This window comes from Plectropomus leopardus, chromosome 18, assembly GCF_008729295.1.
Source record: "Plectropomus leopardus isolate mb chromosome 18, YSFRI_Pleo_2.0, whole genome shotgun sequence".
NCBI classification, from domain to species: Eukaryota; Metazoa; Chordata; class Actinopteri; order Perciformes; family Serranidae; genus Plectropomus; species Plectropomus leopardus.
In genome coordinates, this window is record NC_056480.1 from 18,031,098 (window position 1) to 18,058,079 (window position 26,982).

The 26,982-nt window shown below is 40.3% G+C and overlaps 1 protein-coding gene across 1 annotated transcript; it reads right to left on the reverse strand.

Annotated features, from left to right (window-relative positions):
* Positions 1-3,972: 3,972 nt before the first annotated feature.
* poc1bl (POC1 centriolar protein homolog B (Chlamydomonas), like) lies at positions 3,973-26,429 on the reverse strand. Its single transcript, XM_042505961.1, has 11 exons — positions 26,310-26,429; positions 21,420-21,870; positions 18,603-18,772; positions 16,068-16,257; positions 15,726-15,911; positions 13,939-14,056; positions 12,339-12,515; positions 9,319-9,450; positions 8,343-8,453; positions 6,953-7,105; positions 3,973-5,672 (listed from the first exon to the last, which is right to left on the reverse strand). The coding sequence occupies exons 2-11, from the start codon at positions 21,803-21,805 to the stop codon at positions 5,541-5,543; spliced, it is 1,755 nt and encodes a 584-aa protein (XP_042361895.1). The 5' UTR covers positions 21,806-21,870; positions 26,310-26,429; the 3' UTR covers positions 3,973-5,540.
* Between the last annotated feature and the right edge of the window lie 553 nt (positions 26,430-26,982).

Sequence of the window (26,982 nt, forward strand, 5' to 3'; positions counted from 1 at the left end):
AGGTTAAAAACAAACAAAAACAAAACAAAAAACTGTACTTTGTCTAGAAAAACTAAGTTGCCAGCACGGCACGCAGAGTGGTATGAGTGTGAGTATTTGACACTGCAGAAAAAATAATAATAATGCTGAAGCTGTCCTCTCTGTTTCTACAAGTTCTCCCATTCATGTGTCAACAATAGACTTTTAACTTGAAAACGAAATAGGTAAACTGGAAGCTTATTGCGTAATCGCATGTAACTTGACAAAATTTTAGTCCAACGCCTGTATAGCGGCAGGTAAATCTTAATAAGAGGAGATAAATATTATTACCTGGGATATTTGATCACGGGCAGACAATTTGGATTGTATAGAATATGAGTGTTTTCCCAAATATCAGATGTAAAAAGTGAATTTATTGACCCTTTTCCGGGTTCCTAACATTTTACAGCTTAGGTGAGACATGTGACTTATTTTCGCCCTTGTTAACTGGTTAATATATCGGTGAGCTGATGGTAGACCAACAACGCGACTCCAGACACAGATGAGAAACATTTTCCTTTCTCCACTGGCCCTGGGAGAACCCAAGTTTAGAAACCAGTTACCTTGGTGGTGGTCTGGTTTCATACCCTGCCAGTTGTTTCTCATATGAAACTGATATGAAAACTCTCGACACCAAAGATGAAATCTGACACAAAATGTCATGTTAAAGCAAATTAAAATGCTAAATAATTAAGACGATCGTTCAAGGCGAGAAGGTAATATGAGTGGCATACTTTTTTGATCGAGTACTCATATTGTGAAAACTACAAAGAGACACGGGAAGGCAACAAGTCAGCCGGAGTGTTGTAATATATCACGGTAGACTGGGCCTGGCGGTGTCTGTCAGAGACACAATATTAATGTTAATGCATGAGGGCGTTTTCATTTAGGACCGGATGATGGATAACATTTTCCATGCAACAGATAGGCTACTGTATTTGGTGCAAACATACTAATGGGGAAATGAAACAATGGTGACCTGCATGGTCCTTTGGGATATTAATCTCATCTATTGTAACTCCAGGCAGGTAGCGTCTCCTGCATGGACCACAAACAAAACCCAGACAAACAGAAAAATAGCTTTTATTGAGTCAAGACATTCACATTGCAATACCACAGATTTTCAGAAATCTGACATTTATTTTTCCCATCTCTCATCAAAAATGCTTTAGTGGTTTAACGCTTTGAAACTTTAGCAAATTGGTGTCTTAAAAAATCATGGGAAGAAGGCAATTAGCAATTAAAGAAGAAATTTAAGAAAAAATACCTGAAATTTTATTTTTAAAAAGAAAAGAAAACAAGGAAATGACATGGAAAAAAGTACTTAACAATGTAGAATAATTCTGCAATTTTTTTTTTCGTTTTTGTTTTTTTCTTTCTTAGGCAATTTTCCCTATTTGAAAAAAATAATAATCTTCTAAATCTACTCATTTGTTGCAATTGGTGCAACATTTCTACCAAGATGCCCATTGCAGTTTTTTTTCTGTTTTTTTTCTTCTTTTTTTAAGGAATCACACCGATATACTTAAGGTTGACGGGTTTAAATGAATGCATAAGGGGTCTGACAGCAGCACAAGAAAAGTAATGTCACTCCAGGTTTCAAAAGGTTAAAAAAGGGAAACATTTTATTAGAAATGTAAGCACCAATGTCAAACTAAACCAACATAGACAGTGAAGGAGGCATTTTGAAGAATTTCCTGGGCCATCTTTGATCATCCATGATGAGATGGAGAGCTTTTAAATATAAATCAAAGTCCTTAGTAACTATTGTTTGACACAAGAGGAAATGAGTCAACCCTGCCTGTCACACCTCATGTTGGTTATGTGTGATGAAATAGCAAAATAAGGAATTTACCACCAAAGACCAAAAGCTATCATTAAGCAAACAAGGGCATTAGTGGCTGTGAATGAAACAAGATAGGACATGATCAGCCAGTTTTCTGTTGTGTAAAGTCTTGTGATATCTTAATGAATGCCAGTATGCAACCCTTTAACACCTGAATCAACGTCACTTTCCTTGTGCTGCATTCAAATGCCTTGCATTATTATTTAAACCTCTGAAACCTGAAAAAAGGGCTTTTATTTCTTTCAAAAACACAGGTGAAAAGATATTGAGCAACTTGGCAAAAATGTTCTGCAAACTACAAAAAAAAATATTAGGTATTATTAAAAAACAGAAAACTATATGTATAATTTTCTTAATTATATATTTAAAATGTTGCCACAGTAAAAGAAAAAATGTAATTTTTCTGCACTTCCTTGAGGTATCCTTTTTTGTTTTCTTTATTAAACTTTTTTCTTATTTTCAGATAATTTTCTTGTAACTTTTTGCTAATTTCTTGTTAACTTTTTGGACATTTCTTGTTACATTGCACATCATCCTCTTCCCAGACAATTTGCTCAGGTTTAAAAGGGTTAAATAAACAGTTTGACAGATTCCATGGGTCATAGAGAGTTACAGAGAATACAGTAGTCAACAATTAGAATAGAGACTATGTATAGCACGAACACAGATCTGTACAGTGTGATTCAGTTCGTCTGCAGCCAAACTAAAACAATAAATCCTCTGAATAAAGAAATATGAATAAATCATCACAACTACTGAATGCTTTAATGTCATTTTTTTCTTTTGGTGTCCTCCTTTCTCTGGTTCATTCCTTGAGTCTCAACCAGTTTCATGTAGGAATCCTCATTATGACCCTTCAAAATAATGTCCTTATTTTCCTGCTTCCTCTCTCTCTTGAGCCAACCTTAATGACCAGGTTGACACCACTGCTCACATCTCTCACCTCCATTAGATGATGACACAGATTCCCTAAAAAAATGGAATCACTTATGATTTACAGTGTTAATAACTCATTTTTAATTGGTTCCTGAATACAAGAAACCATTTATTTTTTGTTTGATATGCATTATTGGCTACATCAAATGTGGATCAAGGACAGTATAAACAAACCATCTACAGTCAGATTTGTGACTCATTCCATATATATTAAAATACACAGGTTAGATAAAACATGAATTTATCTCTCAATGTGGTTTCCACTATGATTCCTCTCCTGACCCTGACCCTGTAGTCAGTGTAGGGACGACTGCATACCGCCAGTCGTCAGTGATGTTTGCTTTCCTACCAGAAGGTGGTGCCAGATGACTGTGAATACTGTTATTCCTTCTTAGTGAAATGAGTGGATGCCAGGCATTAGTAAATTCACATATGTTTCATGTTGTCATTCAAACCTCCCCACAGCAGAAATGCACGGGTAATGAAGCTGGAGCAGCTCTTCTGTTTTACTGCATGTGGCATTGCTTACACCAGTGAACACTCAAAGTAAGATTAAAGCTTTTGTTGTCGCATCACTGACAGTATAACTGTACAGTGCACCGCGTGAAGACATGTTTAGTGGGCACAGGCCCGCCTGGCCAACAGCTGAGACTGAAAATGGCTACACAAATGCATGAAACAAACTGCAATGAAATAAAAAATAACAATAATAAAGGGCAAAACAATGACAAAAAGACACAAAATGATCACTAAGAGAGGACAAGGAACTGCAAAGACACAAAATGACCACTAAAAGAGGACAAGGAACTGCAATGACACACAAAAGACTACAAAATCAAACACAAAGAGATACAAAATGACAACAAACTCAACTAAAGGGACACAAAAATACCACAAAGAGATGACAAGGAACTGAAAGAGACATGACTACAAAATGAACCACAGAGAGACACAAAATGACTACAAAGAGACACATAAAGACAAGAGACACAAAAGTGGAAAAAGATGCAAAACAACTACAAAGAACCTAAACCACAAAGTGTGTGTGTGTGTGTGTGTGTGTGTGTTTCTTTTTAGGAGAGGTAGTGTGTCCTTGCGCATGTCTGTGCCCCTGGGACCCATTGTCTCCTCCCATATGTGCAATGTTGAGATATAAACAAAGGAAATGACAATTTGTGGTTAGTTTTTTTTTTATTCTTTCAATCATCCCAACCGCTTTAATCATCACTGAAACATCCATCCCATTTCAGTCACCCTCTTCTTCATATCAAGTAATCCTCACCACCGTCCCTTTTTTGCATTATCAGTAGTTTTAAAGGTGCATAACAATAGCACTGTCTCACCCTGGTCCCTCAAACCAAACATTATTAAGAAGTAACACAAAACAGGAGTCATCTTAACATGTACTGTATCCATTGACTAGTATGAAAATCAAATATTCATGATTTCAAAGGACCACAGACACCAGACATTGTACAGTGAGAAGCAGTCCTCAGCATACAGCTGCAATTCAACAAACATCTCAACAGCAGTTACACTGCATTTCTTGGTCATTGAATCCCAGGAGAAACACCAATAGGTCTTTAGTGGGAAAAAACAAAACAGGAGTGTTTTTTTTATGCTGCTTCAAGTACGATTTACACACAGGAATCTTCACAAAACAGCCTGGCACTGCCAAATTAAAGGATTAAATTAAGCAGGCGCTCCCTTTAAGGCTTTTTGTGTCTAAATAAAATCAAGTGCATCAAACCAGTGTTGTTTTTAGCATTTAAAAACACATCTCACAATACAATTGACATCCGCTGGCATGTTTCATTTCGGCACAAATGAGTTCTCTAAAGATGACAACCTTTTCAAAGGCACACTGACAGATGAGTTTAGACAGTATTCTTAATTTTACACAACAGGGAAGAATAGATTACAACACTCCTGTCAACTCACTGGGTCCTGTGGAGCAAAATTGCACTTAGTCCAAGTGCATAATGAATGCTTCAAGTCTTGTTCAGGCAGCATTCTGCCATGAAACTGGTTTCACTGACACAACATGGAATTGAGAGGCAGTCTAGTATGACCACGGCACTCTCTTCCCGTTTCCCTCTCACATGATAGAGCATGTTAGGAAGTGGCTGGTTTGGGGCAGAATGCTGCTGACCTTACATTCTTGGCAAGTCTTCTTTGAGCAGCCTGCTTTTTTTTATTTTTTTTTGACAACTCCACAAACAAGCACAAGAATTTAACAATATAATTCATATTAATTGCACATCAAGGTAACATTTTTAGTGCAGTACGATTTTGCACGTTTTCTGGGAAATGCTTCAAAGGCACTTCTTCACGCGCTGGACAGTCAAATCAGTTCCACTGTTTTCAAGTTGTTGCATTAGATGAACGGACACGTGACAATAATGACACTTAAGATGTGCGCAGGACTCCGTTCTTGTTGCAGAGGCACTTGGATGAAAAGCAACACGAAAGCAGAAGTCTCAAGTTCACACTACATAAACCTCGCCTTTCAATTCTCATTCACTCTGCCGCGATCGGCACTTATTCAGTCATTCAGTTGGGTATAAAAGCGCTGAATTGGGTGATTCATTGGCTTAAAGTGACTGTTTCACCACCTTTCATTTGCTCGGCGTTCCCATTCAAATGGAGAGCAGTCTTGGAGAGAGGACATCCACTGTAGTAATTGCACTATGGTAAAAGAAGGTCACTTGAGGTTCTGCGCAACTTTCTCTTTCTCTTCCTACCACTCGAACTTCCACTGCTGGTTTTTGTCTCCAGGGGAACATTGCCTCATCTGAGTGTCTGTGCGGCCCTCGGGTGTGCGGTAGGCTGTCACACACATGTCAGAGTGAGGGTGGTAGATGGTCCCGTCCTGAAACGTTTTAAAAAGGAATTTTACATTAACGGTAGAAAATGAATGTGTATAAAAATTAGTCGCGTGGAATAATGTGTAAGGGGCCGTGTCCATCAAAGCATTTTTCCTGAGGCCAGTGTATTTTTTGTAATACAATTGCAATGGTAGTGCCACGAATTTACACTATGCTACAAACAGCAGTAGTGTGACAGGGTGCTGAGTGTGAATTCTTTGCTGAGCACTGTCGGTGTCGGTGGTTTTTTTTCTTAGCATCAAGAGTTGAAACATTTTTAACTTTGGGTAAAACTTGTCACTGTCTCTTTTAACCTGCAGTTCAATCACAGTGGAGGAGGGACAAATACAACAAAGACCAACTGTCACATCACACATGTAGATGTGCTAAATAACAACAACAATGGAGAGGAAATATGTTAATATACTGTAGATATATTTATACAGAGTGCCACAGGGATGACGTTTTTCTGTTGGCCAGCTAACGTCGCCCTGGTTCCCTCTTCAAAAAGCCTACAGGATTTTTACATTGGAGTTTTGATTGTTGCAGAAAATAACTTTATTTACTAAACAAATGTTTATGATACTTTGTTTAGCAAGATAATCTTCACAAATGAACACCACTTTTAGGATTGTCAAAGCCTAAATGAGATCACCAGAAATAAAAAAGCTTTTGTTAGGCTGAAACCAACTACATTATGGCTGCTACAAGACTGTAAAGCCGGGTTCGGCACGGCTTGGTGTGATGATATTCTGTAGTCTTATTTAGCCACTTCTTAGCAACCGTCTTTTTAAAGACACATAAAAGCATCAAAGTTTGCAAGTGGGGTATTACTGATGTGTTTTATGTCTTAGAACAAAAAGCGAAAGTCTCTTCAGCTCGTGTTATCCACAAACCTTAATTAAGGCTTCAAACCAAAAACTCATTCAAAAAAGCCATTGACTTAACCAGAGGTGATGAAATGCTAATGGATTTCCAGGTTTTAGGACTCTTTACTGGGGTTCTCTGTGTTTCCTCTCATGAACTCACATAGACCAGCGGGTCTGTCCTCTCTCCATATGTGCTTCAACCTTCACCTCATCCTTAATAAGCACTTCACCTTGCATCAAAATTTTCACTTCTGCAGACATTTCCTATCATGGCAACCAAGGCGTCTCAGCTGAATAAAGGCTGCGCTGCAGTTCTCTTAAGCGCTCTCAGCCAGGCGTTTCCTGAGGAGCGCCTGGTGATCCAGCTGGGAAAAAACACTTTGGTGGACACATGGCCTAAGTGTGTGAGCCCTTACCTTTCTGAACTCCCAGGTGATGCTGGCAGGTCTGAGCTCCCCATCACCGGGGCAGTGCCTCATACCGATGGACGTCTGTCCCTCGAGTACCTCAGCACACAGCTCTGTCACCGAGTTGAAACGGATCTCCTTTTGTGACGTGTATTCAAAGTACTGGAGCAGAAGAAAAGACTTAGATTATAAGACTATATACGGCACAAACCATAAAATGCCACATAATGGAAATAACGTTGGAAAAAACCCAACTGCAAAAACAGTGACTGTGAGTGAAACCCTGCTCTGCCTCCTTTCCAATTGTTTTGGCACATCTCCCTACCTAACTTAATCTCTCTTCTTTATTAAGAAAGCTTTTCAACAAGTACAATAGAACAGTTTGGCATGTTTTTCTCTAATAGGATTACAGGATGTTTTTCTCTTAATGCTGCTGTGGGATCAAGTCCTGCCTAAGCCACCACTGCATGGCATGTCTGCGTGTGTGTCGAGGGATCTCATCAGTAACGACGGGGCCGTGGCCCTCTCAATCAACCAGACGTGCACATAAACCCAACTCTCCCCTCTCTGGTGTCAATTCAGCATCCTGGCCCATCGGGACAAAAGATGCAATACTCCCTGGGCTACCTGTTAAACGGAGGGTCAGGTAATCAATCTCATACATCTTTTAGGCGTATCAGGGCCCATAATGGTAGTTTCTAATAAAAGACTCACTAGGGGCCCCTGTGTCTGGCTTTAAACTTATTTACCCAGGCTGTGCCATTCATTCTGCCACTGAGGCTCATGTATCTTTTAAATGGAACGTGGTTCTTATGTGGGCCAGGGGAGGGGGAGCAGGAGGGAGGTGGTAAAGTGCCCTCATGGTTTTTGTTTCAGCGGAGAGCCATTCGAACATTGATTTTCAGTCACACATGGTGCTTTTTGTGACTGTGGACACCTGATGCGGTGCATCAGTGGGGTAATCAGAGATATTGAGCAGGCTGGAGATTCACAGAAAGAAGCCCTGCCTCTTGTCTGTCTCCAACATTAAATATACATCGTCACAGACAAATAATCTGCCTGTTGCTAAACCATCCATCTTGGGAGTTGGCAGGCATTCAGTACAAAAGTACCTGTGATTCAATTGGACAATGTTTTTGGGTATATGTGGATACAATTCTGAACTTAGTTTTCCCCTTCATTAAATTCAAGTCATGCTGGACAGCCCAGCAGAGAGCAATTTTCTAGTGTGAATCAACTGTGGCAGCTCGCTTTAGGGGTTAGCAGAAAGCGTTGACATTTCAAGATACATCTCCCACTGGGCCAAGAGAGGTTGTAAGATTGTGACAAGAGAGAATATGTGCATGAGAGGGGAGGGAGAAAAAGACAGAATAAACGATGTGTGAAATGCTTAATGTACCTGATTGCCTCCCTGGCCGTGGCAGCCAAACAGAGAAAGGTGGGCACCCGTGGGACTGTGCTCTGGGGAGTTATAGTCCAGACACTCTGACGGTATCCCTGAGCTTCGCACCTGCCAGGACAAGAACAATAAGTATGAATAAAAATGTAAATGCTTTGCTTGATCGATTCCTGTGGGTTTCTGTTGTTGGGTTCATTTCTTTGCATGCAGGTCAGACTGTAAGGTCACATACACAACAGCACCATCTAAAGCTGGTAGATTCAGTCCTCTGACCATATGAAAGTCCCAAAAATATCACTTTGAAACAAAAGCAGAGTATTTCCAGCTGTTTGTTTATTTTTCACATAAACACACTACTATTAAGCAATCAATATGAAATAGACCCATTTTTCCTTACTCATCCTTTCCAATTCGACTGCCAATATTTCTTCTACCTCTGAAAAAAAATTCCCTAATTTCAGAATATGGCATCGTGTGTTTGTAAGCATGCATACAAATTTTAGATCATACCATTTCAAATGTTTGGACTAGGTCCACATTACATATAATATGTGACTTCGCAGCTGCCCAGGTGGCATGTTTTCTGGGATGTTAAGAAATCCTTTCGGGTCTTGTCTTTTTCCTTCACACATAATGGTTACATCGTGGTGGCTGAAATTCAATTATTTTAAAACCCCGGGTTATAATGGTTTTGAGTCCAGTCCAAATGGATTTTAAAGCTTTTGTTTGTCTTCACCCAGCCTTCTCACTTTCAACAGGATTTTCCCATATCCTGCCCGAGCCTAACACACAGTGTTAGACTCAACATAAAATGGAATTATGAAAGCAAGACACGACTGCAATTCCATTTCTTTTTGCTTCAGTAAAGGCTGATGCAAAAATCGGCACAAGATCTGTGATTAGAGTGAACGAAACACTGCTGCGTCACTTTGACTGTTACAGGAAAAACAATGGAATACAGATAGCAGACACTCACAGCTCCGTGCCAGCCCTCCCTGTCCTCAGGTACATGAAGGTCAGGGTAGATATTCTTCAGATACCAGTCAAAACTATTGCATTTCAGTCTCTCCCTGAGCAGCAGCCGCTCAGAGATATCCCTGTAGTTCTCCTGGAAAACAAGCACACAATGAATAAGTCATCTTTAACTGGCTGGAGAGAATGCTGAAAAGTTTTTAATGATACATCTGACAACATGCTTCATCTCTGCCCTTTGACTTTTACTTCAGTCATTATAATATACACATTATTCTTCTGTGGCACGTGTGACATTTTCTAAACAGCTAAAACAGTCACGCCATAAAGGTAAATATTCACATCCTGGTCATGACCTGATCATCAGGAAACTAACCAGCAGCTACAACTCGTGTATTTATATCAGATAGCTGTGTTTGCTGGGGTGGGGAACTCCCTAGCTTTCACAAGTCAAAGTCCAGAACATTTACACACCTTACACGTTTGCACTGCATGAGAGTGAAATTTAACTACAGGTTTACACAGACACACTGAACTATTTCAGCCATACACTTTTCAAATGTTTCAAGATCAGAACACATAGAAAATGTTGCAGGGATTAACAGTGAAGGAATGCAGTTTCTTAAATAAACAAATACACAAATAAATGAGACTTGATTCTTTTTATAAAATCTTTTTTTTTTTACAGTTAAAGGTTCAGTATGTTATTGTGGAGAAAAATGGTTGATTGTTGAGTCTCCTTCCCTGGTCGATAAATACCGTTCACGTCGGGTTGGTAATCCGACCACCTGCCCAAAGCGATGATATTTGAAGACTAGGAAATGAGACTCAGCAATCACAATCCAGAATTACGTACTACACCTTTAAATCATTCTACAATAAATCTCCAAATCCAGAATACAAATAGTCATAACAAATCAATGCTGTGTGTTCTTGTCAAAAACAAGCACGTATAGTAACTCAGAACCCGATTATAACAAAAAATCTGGATAACGCAATGAAGTGGTCATTCATCTGTTTGAACATCTTTAAAAAAAAAACCTTAATAACAAATCTGTGTAAGTCCTTGAACGTACTTGAAGAAAAAGAACCGAGTACTGTTCTAAAATTATATTATTATTTGTGGCTCTGTAGTTTGCTAACACATTATGACAGCAGCATATTATACTTGGAGCTGGTGATCTGGTCTGCTAGCGCTGTGTTCAATCTCCCCCTGACCAGGTAATTTATTGTTTGATCAAAGATCCCCGACATTAATAATGCACTTTTTTCAGATAGGTGAAACTGAGATACATGAATCTTTGATGGTGCCCAATACTCAGAACCTGAGAGGCACAAGGCACACTTACCGCATGCACACTCGTGCATGCCCTCTCACATATACGTCTGACCCAGTCAGACAGACAGCGTTACATCATATGTTGACACTGCGGAGGAATCATATTATTTAAAACATCCAAATCTAACACTTTAAGTAAGTCACTTGCCATAACATGTTAGCATAAAAAAGGCACTTGTGTACACACTGCACTCCTCTCCATGGGCAACATCAAAACCTTAAGAACGACTGATTGTGTTTTCATCAAAACAATGCTGGTGCCCACTGGGCTGCATTCACACCAAATGAGGGATTGTGACAAAAATGCTAGCCCTCCCATTCATTTCAATGTTGTTAGTCCATGAAGGCTGCTGCAGTGGAGCCACAGCGGCTTGCAACAAAAAGTTGAAACAGAAACAGCTTTTGGAGGAGCACAACCCATCGTCACACAACGGCGGCCTAACAGTTAACCTGGCAATCACACTGAAAGACACCTGCAGTCCACAGAAACAGGTAATATTGTCTCTTCTGTCCTTAAATATTATAGTGAGTAAAAGAAATAAAGTTTTACCAGCCTGTGTTTGCTGTACGACAAGGGAGAGCTCTTGATTTTGTTTGTGTTGGTCATAGACTGTAAAAACAATGGATGTAGATAATCTGATATCACCCATTGATTTCTGCATTTTTGCTGTCGCCATCTTGGTTTTTCTTTTGGAGCAAGATGTGACCATATTTGGGTGAGAGGTTGGAGCTGTGGAGAAGTGAGGGGTGGATCTGACTTTGAAGCTGAGGACACTTTTGGCAGATAGCCTGTCACTCAAGGCGGCCCCAGCCCTTAATTAAGCACAACTGTAAGGCGTAGTAAAATGTTAACTGGTGAGTTATTTAAAAACTCTCCCCCAGTACAGTTGTCATGAAGGGGGGAAATTAGTTGGAGAGACCAAACTGTTTTTTGTACCAGACTGCAACCATGTTTATTTCTGCTGTAAAGTTGACCATTTTAACATGGGGGTCTATGGGTATTGACTCTGTTTTGGAGCCAGCCTCAAGTGGCCGTTAAAGGAACTGCAGTTTTTGGCACTTCTGTGTTGGCTTTATTTTTCAGCCTCCAGAGTAAGCGGCTGGTCTCCACCCTCCACTCCCCCACAAAAGGGTCATTTTGGTGAAAATCCCACACCACTGCACAACCCTTTGGCTAATCACTGCAACAGTTTGGTGTGAATGCAGCCTTACACCTGATGCCAGCACTGAAAGGACCAGATTCAACATAATCAATGGACAGAACTGTTCTGATACCCGTCTTCCTGCTAAGACGCCTAATCCTGACTCAACATATTTTCTGTTTACAATCATTTGCATAATGTATTAAGAAAGTACCAGTGTGTATGGGAACTGACAAAAAATGCAAAATTTCAAATTTATTATTGCAATGCCAAAAGGCTCTGAGAAAAAATATGGGTGCACCTAAAAGATGTGCTGATGCATCTGAATGAAAAAGTTAGGCACACCGGTGGAACAAATGAACAAAGTTAGTCTGGAGCCCCGTGTTACAAGACAGAGCTCACCACCTAGAGTGCTAATTTATCTGTCCAAAGGAGAGCATTCTGAGGTCAGCTTCTTGCATTCCTCCAAACTGCATCACAGCGGTACATCTAGCTCGACACGCTGTTTAATAACTTGGTTTCTCTGATTTGTAACTGTCCTACCTTTTTAGCTGGGGGATTCCTGTTGTAGAAGTGTTGTTTATATGAGTCCATCCAAACCTCTGCAGCTCGGACAGTATTCTGGAGGAAGTTGGGCCGTGCATAAGGGGCCTTTTTAGGGAACACATGGCCCACATGAGAGCAGGGGTGAATCTCCAGGCTGCCCCCACACTGCCACACCTGAGGGGGTTAGATACATGGCTTACCACATATGAAATCTTTTAACCTCAATAACTTCATGAAGTACAACTTCTATATACCCACTACAAGATCAAATATCAGAATAATGGGGGCCAGGAATGAACTGAAACTGATAGCAGCATTATTAGTCTTTCATCTTACAATAACACATATTATGATGGAGAACCAGCAGTTACACGGATATGGTTATCATTAACCAGGCAGTACGTTATTTAAATGGTATGTCACAACAACTGGTGGACTTTGGCACTTAAATGCAGTACTGCTATTTATTACTTTGTCTATTTGACTTGCCTGCCAATAAACTAGCAGGTAACTCCTAAGTGAAAGTAGTGCATGTTTTGATGAAAGTCATTTGCAATCAGTCTGCTTGATAGGTGTTGACTGTGGTGACTGATGCAGTGTTAGAATCCTTTCTGAATTACAAACAAAGCTCGTCACCTTGAAACCATGAAAATTCAACCCCTGCTTCCTGAGTCATGAGGCTGCATTTGAAAACAGCTTGGATTTATGGTATAAATTTGCATTGTATAATTGTTTGATCTTCCACCATGGAAAAACAAATAAAAAGGGAAAAAACAACAACATTGTTAAAGAATGAAAGGCTGTTAACACAATATTTCTTAATACTTGGCTGAACTATGTTCTGATAACACAAGGCAAAATTATTATGATACATCCATAGCCAAACAGCCATTACATCACAGCCCCTTCTATCTTAATTCACGAGGCATTTTACCCCACACCATAATTTTTTTTTAGGGTCGAAAAGCAATTCACTAAACATAAATTATGTATGGCAAAAGTCCCAGCGAGATGCATTTTTATTTCCACATGCATAACACATCACTCAGGGGAACAGCCCATTCGTCTTCACACTGAAACCACATACACACTATAAATCATGCACAAACAATTTACATTGCCTACCCTCGCGTGCTCCAACGACAAACTCACACATAGCCTAAAATCTGGGCCAATTTGATTGACGCAAACAAGTGAAAAGCGACACCAACGTCACAACAAGGTATCAAGCCAATATCAGGGTGCAGTTTCAGATGGCTGACTGTGATCTGACACTGACATGTGTCTCTCTCACACCAACTATCCACTGACTGCCAGCTGTTAGATAGATGAATCAAAGGATCGGGGCATACCCTCTGAAAAAAGGTTCTCTTTAAAAACGAAAAGCCAGTCAATCTCACTGATGTTTCTGTCTGCTTGTTATCATAGCAACAAACAAGCTTAGTCAATGAATGTTGTGTCTGTAAGAGCTTTTTGGTCACAAAAATAAGAGAAATTTGTCACTCTTTCCCAACATAAAAGCCATACACTGGTCTCATATTGTTAGGTGGCACAAGTAGTGACCCTGTGGTCCTCACTGAGGGAGAACTTCACTCACCCTGAAGGAGAGCTCCAGGTTTTCTCCTCCCCACACCTCCATGCCCATGTCATATGTGCCCAGATGTTCAAAATAGGCCTTGCTCACTGCAAATAATCCACCTGCCATTGTTGGAGATCTGAGAGAAACAGTGAAAAGTAAGTAACGTTACAATCGGGATTTTTATGGAAACAATTTAAAAACTGTGACAACTTTTTAAGGACCCCAAATAAATGTTCTATAACCATTAACAACATAAGAGAACTGTGTAGTGCACTTTACTCCAAATGTTAATTATATTATTATCAGCGGTCCGTGAACAAGAATTAGAAAGGTCCTTGAGCGGGGGAGTGACAGCCGACAGTTCGGTTGGCCCATCGGTTGATTTGTTTGAAAAAACAGTAAACATTTTACTGATCATCAAGTCTCTATTGTAGTGAAATTAACATCATGTTATGCATATGCTCATCGTGATGGTCCACCAGCAGATGGAGAAATAAAATGTGATGCTTTTCACTGTATATAGTATTCATTTATTGTGCAAAATAAGAAAAATTCTTCAACTTCAGAACTTCAGAAATCAGGATGCTGGCCAATTCCAGTATTTCATTTGAAAGCCAATATCTGCCAATACTGATGATGTACTGATATTCTGATATTAGCGCGCATCCCTACTAACAATAATCATGCCCACATCTCACAAAGTGCTAGACTTCACGGTGCAAAATTTTAAAATCATGCATCACAGATGGGTGCAATCACAAGCACAACAGACCGCATGGTGAGCAACAGACTAACCTTTCAACCCATAGGGTCAGTGCAGCAATGCCTTTCCTCCACACAAGATTTTGTGTGAAGTTTCTCTTCAAAAGAAAAAGCTTCAGCTTGAGGCAGAGTTGATTATCAGGATTGTAGGTGTAGATTATGAGAGAGATGAAGGGGACACATCCCCCTCAGTATTTAAAATGTGTGCATTTGTCCCTCCTAATAAATAACATAAAGGTAATAAAGGACATTTTATTTGACGAGCTGCTAGAATGCAAATCAACAACAGAACAATGTTTTAGGTAAAGTAGGTAAAGGCAGTATGCAACTTTTTTGTTTTATAAGATTATTTTTTGGTATTTTGCCTTTATCTGATAGGACACCTTAAACGTGAAAGGGAATGACGCGCAGAAAAGGGAAGACGCCTCAATCGAACCCACGGCCACGGCGAGGACGCAGCCTCTGTACATGGGAAACCCGCTCTACCAACTGAGCTACTGGGCGCCGCAGTGGTATGCAACCTTAAAAAGCAATGGCTTCAATCTGCCATAAAATGGAAAGCAGAAGAAGCAACTATGCTCAACTGAAACAGGAAGCCCCATGACAATTCCACAATAAATTTATGAAGAAAAGACACTATTTTGTGCATTAAAAAAATCACGGGAATGCAGGAAATTAAGTGTTTGAGACTTGAAATTTCTTGGGGGAGGATCCCCAGATCCCCACTCACTATGTGTCTTCTCAATTGTTCAAAAAACAGATTCTATGCCCTTGATTAGGATACAACAAGTTTTCAGTATGAGCTTTAAAATAACAAATTTAAAGAAATTACCTCTACCTGGGCTGATTTATTGATCCCTGTACTTTAAAAAATAGTCAAACAGCCTCAGGGTGTAAAGTAAATAATACAGTAACATAATACATACAGTGACAAATTAGCAGTGAGTGGTGTATTATATATTTGAGAGCACTACACAGGTATGCGCCAATCTGATAAAGTGATCTCCCATGAGAGCAGGCCCTGTGAAGTATAATACTGTCACCTGATGGGGTCAATGCGAGACTTGCGCCTCTTGCGTTCCACTTCAGGGACCGAGTGCCACTGAAAGGTGAGTCTCCAGTCAAAACCTCCGATCATCGGCTCATCAGTCTGCATGTAAAACTCAAAGGTGTTCCAGTCGATGGTGTCGATCACAGGGCACACAATGGTACTGGCATTCTCTCCGATCCTGAACACAAAGCATGGCCAATAACATGCAAAAAACAGGGAGAGACAGAAAATGAAACTCTGGTTTAATATTTGGTTTTGATTTTAATTCATATTCAGTTTGTACATAACCACAGATTTTCAGAAAGCTCATATTCATCTAATTTGGCAAACCCACCTTTCCAGCAGAGGCTCGATCCAGCCGGGGACACACTCACAGTGGCAATCAAGAAATGTCAGTACATCACCCGTAGCATAGGTGGCACCAATGAGACGTGCCCGGACGAGTCCCTCCCTCTTGTTGGTGCGGATGAGACGCACACGTTCCAGATTACTCATGTATTCAGCTAGTTGAGACTTCAGATAGCCTAATTTTTAAAACACACAAACACACACACACACACACATAATCATCATTGTGACATTAAAGTTATCTTATTTGCTTGTCCTACATGGAACTTATTTTTCTACAAAACTGCCTTAATTGCTTTTCAGCCACTAGAGGACAGAAAAATGTCAAAACAAGCTGGGAGATACACAGCTACTGCCAAATCAGATGCTTATGAAGCTTGTTATGTTTAACCATTAGCCTAAACAGGATCAAAGGCTGCAAAGTGAAGTGATTCTCTTTGGAAATACCAGTGACTCCTTTTTCATTACACATTTATCTTGTGAGCCGAGTCATTTGATGCAATATAATAAATGAAATGGTAGTTGATGAAAGTTTAACCACAAACATTACATTAAAGCATTTGCTGACGAGAGAATTAGTACTCCTGAATACTTAATACAGTGAGGTAAACATTAATATCAGGTGAGTGGCATCAACACACCTTTATGGTCCAACTGAGGTCTATTCCAGGCTTAGTATGCTAGACACTAGAAACCTGAAAGTCAGTCCTCCAGTCACTGTCTCTCTGCCTGTCTGTCTGTCTGTCTCTGTATGTTTGTCTGTCTGTCTGTCTCTGCCTGTCTGTCTGTCTGCGTGTCTGTCTGTGTGTCTGTCTGTCTGTCGGCAGTAACCCGTCTGGTTGGGGAGTGGCTTGTTTAGCATTCCATTTGGTCGGGTTGGTCAGAGGAGAGGAAATGATGTCATGGCAGCTCAGTGCACACTGAAGTAATCCTTATGGTGTAATGTCTCTGATACACACAGACTAGACAAGCTGGGTCCAAATACTAATTCCATTAAGACAGACAGACATCAAGCGACTCCTATAACCAGTTTCTGAGATAAAGCAGTATCAATCACATAGATGCTGATGGAGACCATGAGATGCGACTGAAAGGTCAGAAAAAAGCTAATAGTTTGACCTTTGAGTTGATATTTTGTCAGGTACAGGATTTCATCCTGAGGTTCAGACCTGTGTCACATAGCAGCTAATGTTGTGTAGCTAAATTCAAGACCCAGTCTTTCCATTAAATAGAAAATCGTCTGGAAATAAGAGCCTGCTATCAAAAGAAAACCTCATATAAACACACACACACGCACACTAAGAATGAGACAAGCAGAGGCTGGAGCAGGCAAGCAAGGAGAGGACATGGAATAATTTGCAATCACATTGCCAAGAATTTGCTCATTTCTATTAATGACTGCAGCATTTAAAGGGAGAGTTCACCCCAAAATCAAAAGTACATATTTTTACTCTTACCTGTAGTGCTAGTTATCAATCAAGATCGTTTTGGTGTGAGTTGCAGAGTGTTGAAGATATCTGCTGTAGAGATGTCTGCCTTCTCACCAGTCTGGTGGAACCAGATGGCACTCGGCTTGTGGTGCTAAAGTACCGAAAAACAGATGTGGAAAAACTCAACAGCCATGTCTTTTTCCAGAAATCATGACCCGGTTACTCAAGATAATGAGCAGACCTTGTTGTGAGAAGTTCCATGTAGGACCTATTTTCTCTCTATTGAACTACACCCACAAAATGTATCACTATTAATTCACGTTTATATTATTAATATTTACATCTCATGATGTCACTAGTATGACCCTCTGGTATGAGTAGATGCACACTTCCTTCAGTACAGTGATACAGTTGGAGGGGGTAATTTGGTAGAAATAATATAGTTCCAAAATTAAACTGCTCACAACAAGGTCTGTGGATATTTTGGCACTCTAGGCACCACAAGCCAAGTGCCATCTAGCTCCATTTTATTGGGGAGAAGGCAGAAAGCAGAGATTATGGCCGGAGACATCTCTCCAGCCAAAATCTCCAAAACTTGACAGCTAACACTAAAACAATCTAGATGGAAAAAAAAAACACTGCAAGTAAGAGGAAAAATATGCATTTTTCTATTTGGGGGTGAATTGCCCCTTTAATATTACCGAAAAACTAAATACACCACTTCCAGTACGACTGCAAGTAGCTCTACACCTCATTTTATCATTAAAGGAACGTGTACAGACTATTTCTGAGGTAGATTTTCTAATTGCTTTCGAAATATATCCACAGGCATTATTTATTCATTGCTCCATAGATAGCATCTTTTATCTTAATATAGCAGAGTCTTGCTTGACTTGTTCTCTTGTTCACTGTCAGTGTGAAGAAATCAAAGCACAAGTGAAATTTAGTTTGTCCGCTTTACTAAACTAGGCCAAGGCTGTCAGCCTTCTTTGTTTCGGAGCTTGAAAGACTTTTTTTTCTGTCAGTTGAAATTTTTACAGACAAAAAAACCCCACAATTTTGGTTTATTTCATCAGTGTAGCATGTCAAACCTCGGTCACTGTAGTCATCAATGAGGATGATCTCTTTCAACAGGATGGCAGGTGTGGTCTCCAGGACACTGTGAATAGTCCTCAGTAGTGTGGACCAGGCCTCGTTGTAGAAGGCTATGATCACAGAGGTTGTGGGTAAACGCCGGTAGTCAAACTTCTTACTTCGGCATCTGAGATATATTTATGTGTGGGTGGGTGGTTGGGATGGAGGAGGAGAGAGACAGAGGTGACGTAAACAACAGTAGACATGCATACAGTGTGTATTCATAAAAACAAAACGAAACAATAAACGACAGCATCCTAAATGAAGTCATACAAGCAAGAAATAATTTCTTCGTATGGTCAGAGCAGCTTCAGCAACTATTGTGACAGGAGGAGGTATCTGGTCTTAATCCAGATGGCAGTCATTAAAACAATAAAGAGCCGCAGAAATATGGATGGGGGCGGGGAGGGTATCACACCAGTGAGCAACATACCACAGCAGTGCTCTGGGAGAGACCACAGAAACTTGAGCAAACAGAGACGGAGAAGCAGAAAAGAGTGAGGGGACAGGGGCAACACTGGCTAAAAATCAAAGTGGAAAACTGCAAACTAATAACTTGAGGGGATATGAACAAAAGAAGGCATGAGGGGGAGAGATAAAACATATGAAAGGGCAAACCGTTTTTTTTTTCTCCCAGAGAGCTCTATTATTTATGAATCAGTGGCGTACAACACAGACAGTACAACCACTGCCACAGGCCAAATGACTTCTGATCATTTTGTAGCCAAAGGCTAAACCCGCAACAATGTAGTTTGTAATTAGAATGAACGTTTTACACCCTAACATTAGTCATGACTAATCAAACAAGATGTTTGCCCTTTCTTCAAAAGCACTGAGTTCCCAGTGCTGCAACAGTACCATGATAGAGAGAGAGCGGTCCAAGTCTGCCACAAAACGTGTCGGAGGAAGCTGATGATATGCAGGCTTCAACATTAGTGTTCTTTTCACTAGACCAGTCAGTACAAATTGTTTAATTATTTGTGGTTATCAAATAACAACAAAGACTTAAGTTAATTGTCATTCGGTAGGGTGTATGTGCAACTCTAAACAGAGATGAGACGGAAGCAACAAGGCGCACTTCTTAGCGACTTCCATTATCAGCTCCAGAAAAAAAAAAAGTGTTTGAAGATATAGTTGGTTATTTTCATATATACTTAAACTGTTATTACATCCATGCACAAGGACAGGAGAAAGATAGTTTGTTAAAAAAAAGAAGTCAGTGTTCTTTTCCCGCTCATTGTGCCTCTAATGGCATTTGTTAGAATCTATTGCAGCGCACCAAAAACAACCAATCAGAGCGGAAGAGTCTCTCACGCAGCAACCACATGAATCCCTGTGTAAGAGCTGCAGTCAAACTGTCAAACTAGGCAGCACTGATCAAATATGAATCAACTGCATTGCCCATTTCTCACCCTAGATATTTTCAGAAACATATTTCAGCGAACTGTTTAGCTGCAAAATGCTAAAGTTTGCCCGCCTGGTGTGCAATGCCGAGTTTTCTGCTTTTCTACTGCAACTGAGGCAGCTTTTGCGCGGCACCGTCTCTTTATGTATATGACGCTAGTTTTTACACCCTGAAGCTACTGTCAACAAATATTGTAATTCAGTATGAAAAACATGTTATTTCTCACAGTTATTAAGTATAACTAGTTGAAATAACATCCATAAAGCAAGCCTGTTAGCTTATGAATAGAACATGTCGATGTAAAAATAGCACAGAGCACCACTGTCTTGAGTCATGCACTTCAGTCATGGTATGTGCAGGAGGACAGCCAGGCATGTGAGCTCCATGACACCAAAACTGCAACCCCTTCATCACTGCTTACTCATTCCTCTCGGTGTCTTTTCAGTTGTGTACTTGTCAAAAATGTCACTCTGCCAGCGCAAAGTGACAGACTCCACAGTGCCGTGACTCTGATTTAAATACAGAATGCTTCAACAGAATCAGATTAGGCTGGGGGACAGATAAAGATATCTCTTGTTTAAACACTATCCTTGCATAAGCACACAGGGTTTGACTTTCAACCTTCCTGGCAGTTTCCTCAGCCCAGTGAGAAGATCAAAGCATCTTATCAGACTACCTTTGGATATGCAGGCATTGCAATCTAAATGACTTAATTCAGTTTCACCAGGGCAAGATTAATTTCTCTGTGTCTGTAGTTTTAATTCCAATTTAGAAGATTTAGCGTGACATGTTTAATACCAGTAACTGAAGAAAATGTACCCTTAGATTTAATCATAGGACTGCTAAATAGAGTCTGTCTTTAACTGGGACACTCCAGGACATATAAAACAAACACATGGCTTTTACACAAATGATGGTTCTCACCACACCAACGGATACCACATCTGGTTTTCATTAGAATAGGGCAAAGGAGGAAGGAGAAACTATTAATAAGAGACACCGTACTTTGTGTGTCATCACATAGGCTGAGCTGAGAATAGCTGGGGACAACAAAACTGGTTGGAATAAATCCATTCAGGCATAGAGCTGCTTACACCAGCTTCAATAAGCCCCGCGATGCATCCTGAGGGCTTTTATCCTTGTTTCTAACTGTCAGTGGAAAACTGATCCCAGTAAAGAGCTCAACTTAATCTCTATTGAGTAATTTATCCCTGACGCAGTTGTAGTATAGCTATCAGCTCCATGCAGCTTTCAAGACCAGAGATACATATATGTAGGAACTTCAAAGAAAACAGCAAACAATATAAGAAGAATTTGCGATTTTCTAGAAAACAATTTCAGCTTAGAATGCCTTTTTTGCTCTACTCACTCATTCATCCTGTGGTCCTGGATGTGACGATGGAGGGAAATCTTATCACTGACATATATATTGATAGCATAGCGCTCCACACTGTCCTGCTCCAGCTTTTTTTCCTCAGGACTGAGGTTGAGGTGAGTGGCTCGACCCCACTCCCCCGGTGCATTGTTGTCTGGTGATGGCTTAATGTAAAGGGGCCTAGCCAACTGTCCATCAGCCCCATTCTCCTCCAACGAGAGCCGTCTCACCACAACATGGGGGTCCTCGTCTTCCTCCTCCATAGAGGAAGCGGAAGGGAAGGAGGAGCGCGCTAACAGAAGGTAGCCCAGCCACAGGACCCAGAGCAGGAAGCCGGCCTTGGCCAGCACACCAAGTTTCCGAGAGCAACGCCCCCTCATGACGGAAAGCCCAGGGAGGCACCGTGACTGGCTGAGCTTCGGGGTGCCCTACAGGACACAAGCCTCTAGAGAAGAGAAAGAGACATAGAATTAAATAAAATGCATGATCATTTAAATCTTAATATACAAGAAACATTAAACAGAGAGGGAAGTAAAAGAGTTGTGAGAAGACTCCAACAGTGGCCTGCAGTAACTACTACTGACAGAAGAAGATTTACAAGATTGAACTCTTTAATCAAACCTCTCTGCATTAGAATGAGGTTTAATCAAATAACAAAGCCATTCACAATTAAGTGAAGCTACTCACCAATACACCAACACCCAAGTAAGAGAGTGCTCGCCACTGAATTTGCAAGTGCCCGCAGGATACAGCTCCAGTGGAGCAGGCCCGTAGCAATCAACACCGACATCATAAATATAATCGCAGGCTCAGGGCTGCATTAAGATGCTCATCAAATACAAATTGCAGAGATGGTAGAGGCTAAATTATGGCTTACAGTACAGTAATGTGCTGACTAAATTGAGACTGTGATGCACTCGAGAGAGAGATGTGTAAACCAGATGAACTTCATTACAGCGTTGCAGTTTTAGTCACTGCAGCACAGTAATCTTAAATAAGGAGGTTTTACAACACCTGTGCACAACTGTGCACTCAGCACCATTTTTATGAAAATGTTAAAGGTCCAGCCAGTAGGATTTAGGGGGACATACTGGCAGAAATGGCATATAATATAATAAGTATGTTTTCTTTAGTGTATAGTCATGTGAAACTAATAATTGTTATATTTTCCTTCCCTCAGAATGAGTCGTTCTTATCTATATAGGGAGTCGGTCCACGTCCACAGAGTCCGACATATTGTATGCAGAATATCCAAAACAAACATCGGCTCTAGATAATGATTGAATTTTTAACATCGGTGCCACAGTTAGAAGACCTTCCACAACGAGCCAAACAGTGTTGCAAAAACACTTTTTTTTAAATATGAAAGTGCTTATTTCAGTGTTTTACAGATAGACATTAACAGATCCATTTGGTTTGGTGAGGAAGATACCTCTGCAGATAATATGGCTCCTGGTAAAAACCTCCTGAATATCTGGGGCCATATTCACAAAGATTCTTAGCACTAAAGTTTCTCCTAGTGACAAAATTGTAAGAAAAATCTATTATGATGTTTTCTGCATTCCCCCTTACAGTTAAGATTCGATCCTGGTAATGATAAAGGTTATTCACAAAGCAACTTAGTCCTTAAGAGAACTCCTAAGGTGAAAAACTGTAAGGAGTAGGGAGACTTTTAACAGGCTTAAGAGTTTTTTAAAAGAAAATGGCAGAAAGACAAAGAGAAAGAATAAATATTCTCCAAACCCTAAATGTCAGTGTGCTAATGAGATGCTACAGAACAGATAAGAGATAATGCAGGTATAATGTTTGTGGCTGACATCATTAGAGATCACATCTTTGACCCAACGCAATAACAATTTAACGCCAGAAATTAGGTGATCACAACATTTAGATTAATGGCAATCGGAAAAATGTTACATTGCAGCCATGTGATCACACAAACGGCACTTTCACAATTTCTTATTGTGACACAGTTCATTTCATTTCCACTGGGTGTCCACACCTTTCAGCTCACAAAAAAGATGTGTCTGTGACAACCAATCACATCTGCTAAAAAAAAAAAGCATCACACCTAGCATCAGGGTCATCCACAACTCTTCACTAAGGTCAAAGTTTCAGTCACTTCCTTGCTTAGAGTTACTCTAAGATCTCCACTTAAATTACTCCAAAACTAGGACTCTTTGGTAGATTTTCTTTTCAGGCTAAGTTCGGAGCTCTCTGAGAGTATTTTTAAAATGTTTGTGAATATGGCCTCTGGATCTTAAACCAGAAAAAAAAGAAGCGAGCAGACCTTAGCAGGTGCTGAGCCAGCAGTCCATCTGAGTCAAGCTGAACATCATTGGAGAAACACTGATTTATCCAATTTTTCTACCAGTTTTAATCACCTGGTCTGTTTGTTTTGGAGAGGAGGAGACCTCTGAGGATAAATCAGCTCCTGGTAATAAACTCCTGAACGATGAAAACTGAAGGAATCCTAACAAGGAGTTCACATTTGGCACATGGGAGAAGTTTCAGCTGGTTGCAATCTGCAGTCATAACCACTAGAGACCATTCAGTCCTATAAACTGCAGCTTTGAACCTGGTCGACAAGATCAAACCCCCCCACCCACCTTAACATATCACTTTTAAGTACAGCGAGGACATACAGCCTGTTACCCAGCATTCCAAGCCGTTACACAATAGATAAACATAAAAGATAAAATATTTTAGAACCACAGAGACAGTCATGAAACAGTCAGGTGAGGTTAAGCTCGCCTTTTGTTTTGTTTTTTAACACTCAATCAAGAATCAGACATTTTGAAGAGTTCATTTTAGGATTTTTAGTTCCTTGTTATTGTGCAAAGAAAAGGTAGTGAGCCAGAAACCTGGGCGGAAATATTGCACAAGGATGGATCCCTTTATTTGCTAAATTAGAAACAGGATTAGCTGGGGTTTGTGGATACATAAAGATGGCAATTTAGACATTCGTGTCTGAAAGATCAGCTTAGCATGCCAGGATTTGAAAGCAGTGTTGCCATAAAAAAAAACCAAAAAAAAAACCACAGCACACACCACTTAGCTACGTTGACAATGAACTGCATGTAATCACATAATTGTGTTGCATTAATATTAGAGTAGGGTGCCATTTACAGTTGTGCCAGCCAGTGCCAGCCAGGCTTAGCCACAACACTGATGTGCACACACACAAACCACCAGTGCTTTCCCTTCCTCACACCAAAGCACAATAATTTCCTAATTCTGCAAAATAGTGGTTAGTTCTGGGAACAGTGTGACTTTAGAGAAGACACTCAAATAAAGATGTGTGTGCGAAGTGCTGTATGACAATCCACACATTTTAGAGCCAGAGGAAACTCCATTTCTACTGCGACTCCTTCAAGGCAGCAAAGCTCTTTCACTCCAGTCTGGGCTGTGGCCAGAGGACTCCGGAGATCCTGAGGTTACAAAATGGAGACGCTTGCAGACAAAACCCCCTTTTATTGGCTGTCCATCACACCTTCCACTCTCTCTGAATCTGATAGCCTTACTGGGGAGCCGTTTGGAGCGAGCAGTTGGTTACAGAGGTCTAAGATGCAGCTTAAAACCCTGCCCCACTTCTTTTTGGCTAGGAGGGAATGAAACAAAAAAAATGAGCGAGGGATTTGCATTTGCTCTCAAGCTGCAATCTGTGGTGCATGTTTCACCCCGTCACGCTAACAGGACTATGAAAAGAGAGAGCGGTGAAAAAGATGGGTCAACAATTTATGTTTCACAAGAAACAAACAAGGCATGATAGTGAAGTCATTTGATTCTCAGATGTCAGGTTACGTATGTGGCACATGAGACAGACTCCAGTGTTCTCCATGGCTAAACTGGAATGAACAGCACACTGTACAATACATGGCTCATTTCCTCATCAGCCAGCCGAGAGAGGGACAAATATCCAAAAAGCACCAGTGGAACAGGTTACACAAAAAGCAGCTGAAAAGCAAAGCAAGTCTCTCCTCTAACCGGTTGGCCCCTTTCAGTTTTTAAAAGACCCACAAGACAGGATCACTGACTCCTCTCAGCAACACAAACATCTCTTCACTGCTTACATAATGTGTACACAACACAGACAGCAAGTGTTTTAAAGTAGCCGAGCTGTGATAAAGAATGACAAGCTTAATTTAAAAGCTGGATAGAGACCTTTTTTTTCATCACAATGTTTCTGACGCACATCCAAATAAAGTCAAACAGACTTGAACTGTGATATAAAACAGAGAGCTTTGACAAATTCTCTTATCTGGCTACAGCAGATGGGAGGCCTAAAACTGCACTTGAAAGCAAAAGTAAAAGTCAATGTACTCATTATTTGTATTGAAAGAAATGTCAGCCGATGGCTCTCCACTGCCTGATTTTTATCTTGAGGAAAAATCTTTTCAGATTTATTATGAGGAGGTTTCACAGGTGTTAGGATGAAGAGAAGAGACAAGTAGTGAGTCCCTGTCACGAGTAGCTGCAGTCAAAACACAGAGTTCAGCAACAGGTCTCCTAACCTGTCACATTAAACTAATGTTAGTATAACAGTTTGTTTTATAGTCGGCAGAGGAGGGGAGGAGGGGGAGCGAGGGGCTCTCCATCAATGTCGCATTAAATATGCAAATAAGCGCAGCCGTGACTCAGAGGAATCAGTTTAAATCTCAACTTTTCAAAGCGACATCTTCGACAGACGACTACTAGCAGCTAAATAGTTGCCAATTGTTATTTTTTAGCATTAACTTCGTTTTCAAACCACCACGCCGACTAAATACGTTACGGCTTAACAAGCGAGGAAGTTATCGACAACGCTAACTTTGAACATAACGTACTTGACAGTTACAAAAGCACATTTCTCTCAAAAAAGTAGGTCAGCTCGTTTGAGTTTACCTTCAAAGCAAGTTACATGTCTCGAAGTTTCCTCGACGTTGCTAAGGCCGTTGTTTGTCAGCCGGACTGCGGTCGTCTTCAGTCAAACCTCTGGCTTGCAGATGTCAGCATACCCACATCCTCTCCTCCACGTTGGGCTTCAGACCTGTGATCATCGCTGCCATATAAACAATACAGGTTCCGGTTAGACCTTTCACAATAAAAGCGTGTCATTTACGGGCACTACAAGGAACATCGTCAGCAAATGAAATAGCGAAAAGAAAAGAAAATGCTCAATATTCAGTCAATATATTACTTTTATTTGAATACTTGAGGTGCTTTTGGATTATGAATTTATTTTTACCTCCACATTGGAGGTTATTTTATGTGTATTTGTTTTTGCAATCTTGCTTGTCTCACATGTCCCTTTAGAGACTATTTGACTATTTTTAATTCAATTATGTTTAAAACGTTAATAAAAGCAGTTACGTATTATATTTTGCGTATTCAAGTCACAAATTTAAAGACTCAGTGATTAAAAATTATGTAATTTAAAAAGTGTGCCATGAATCAATAAAAATTCCGTGAGTTACTGAATCAACTAACATCAATCCTGTCGAGTTGACACTTCTTAAAAACTATGGGCCTTATTACTTACTGTTTCCTCATTAACTTCCCCTTACAAAAAAAAAGA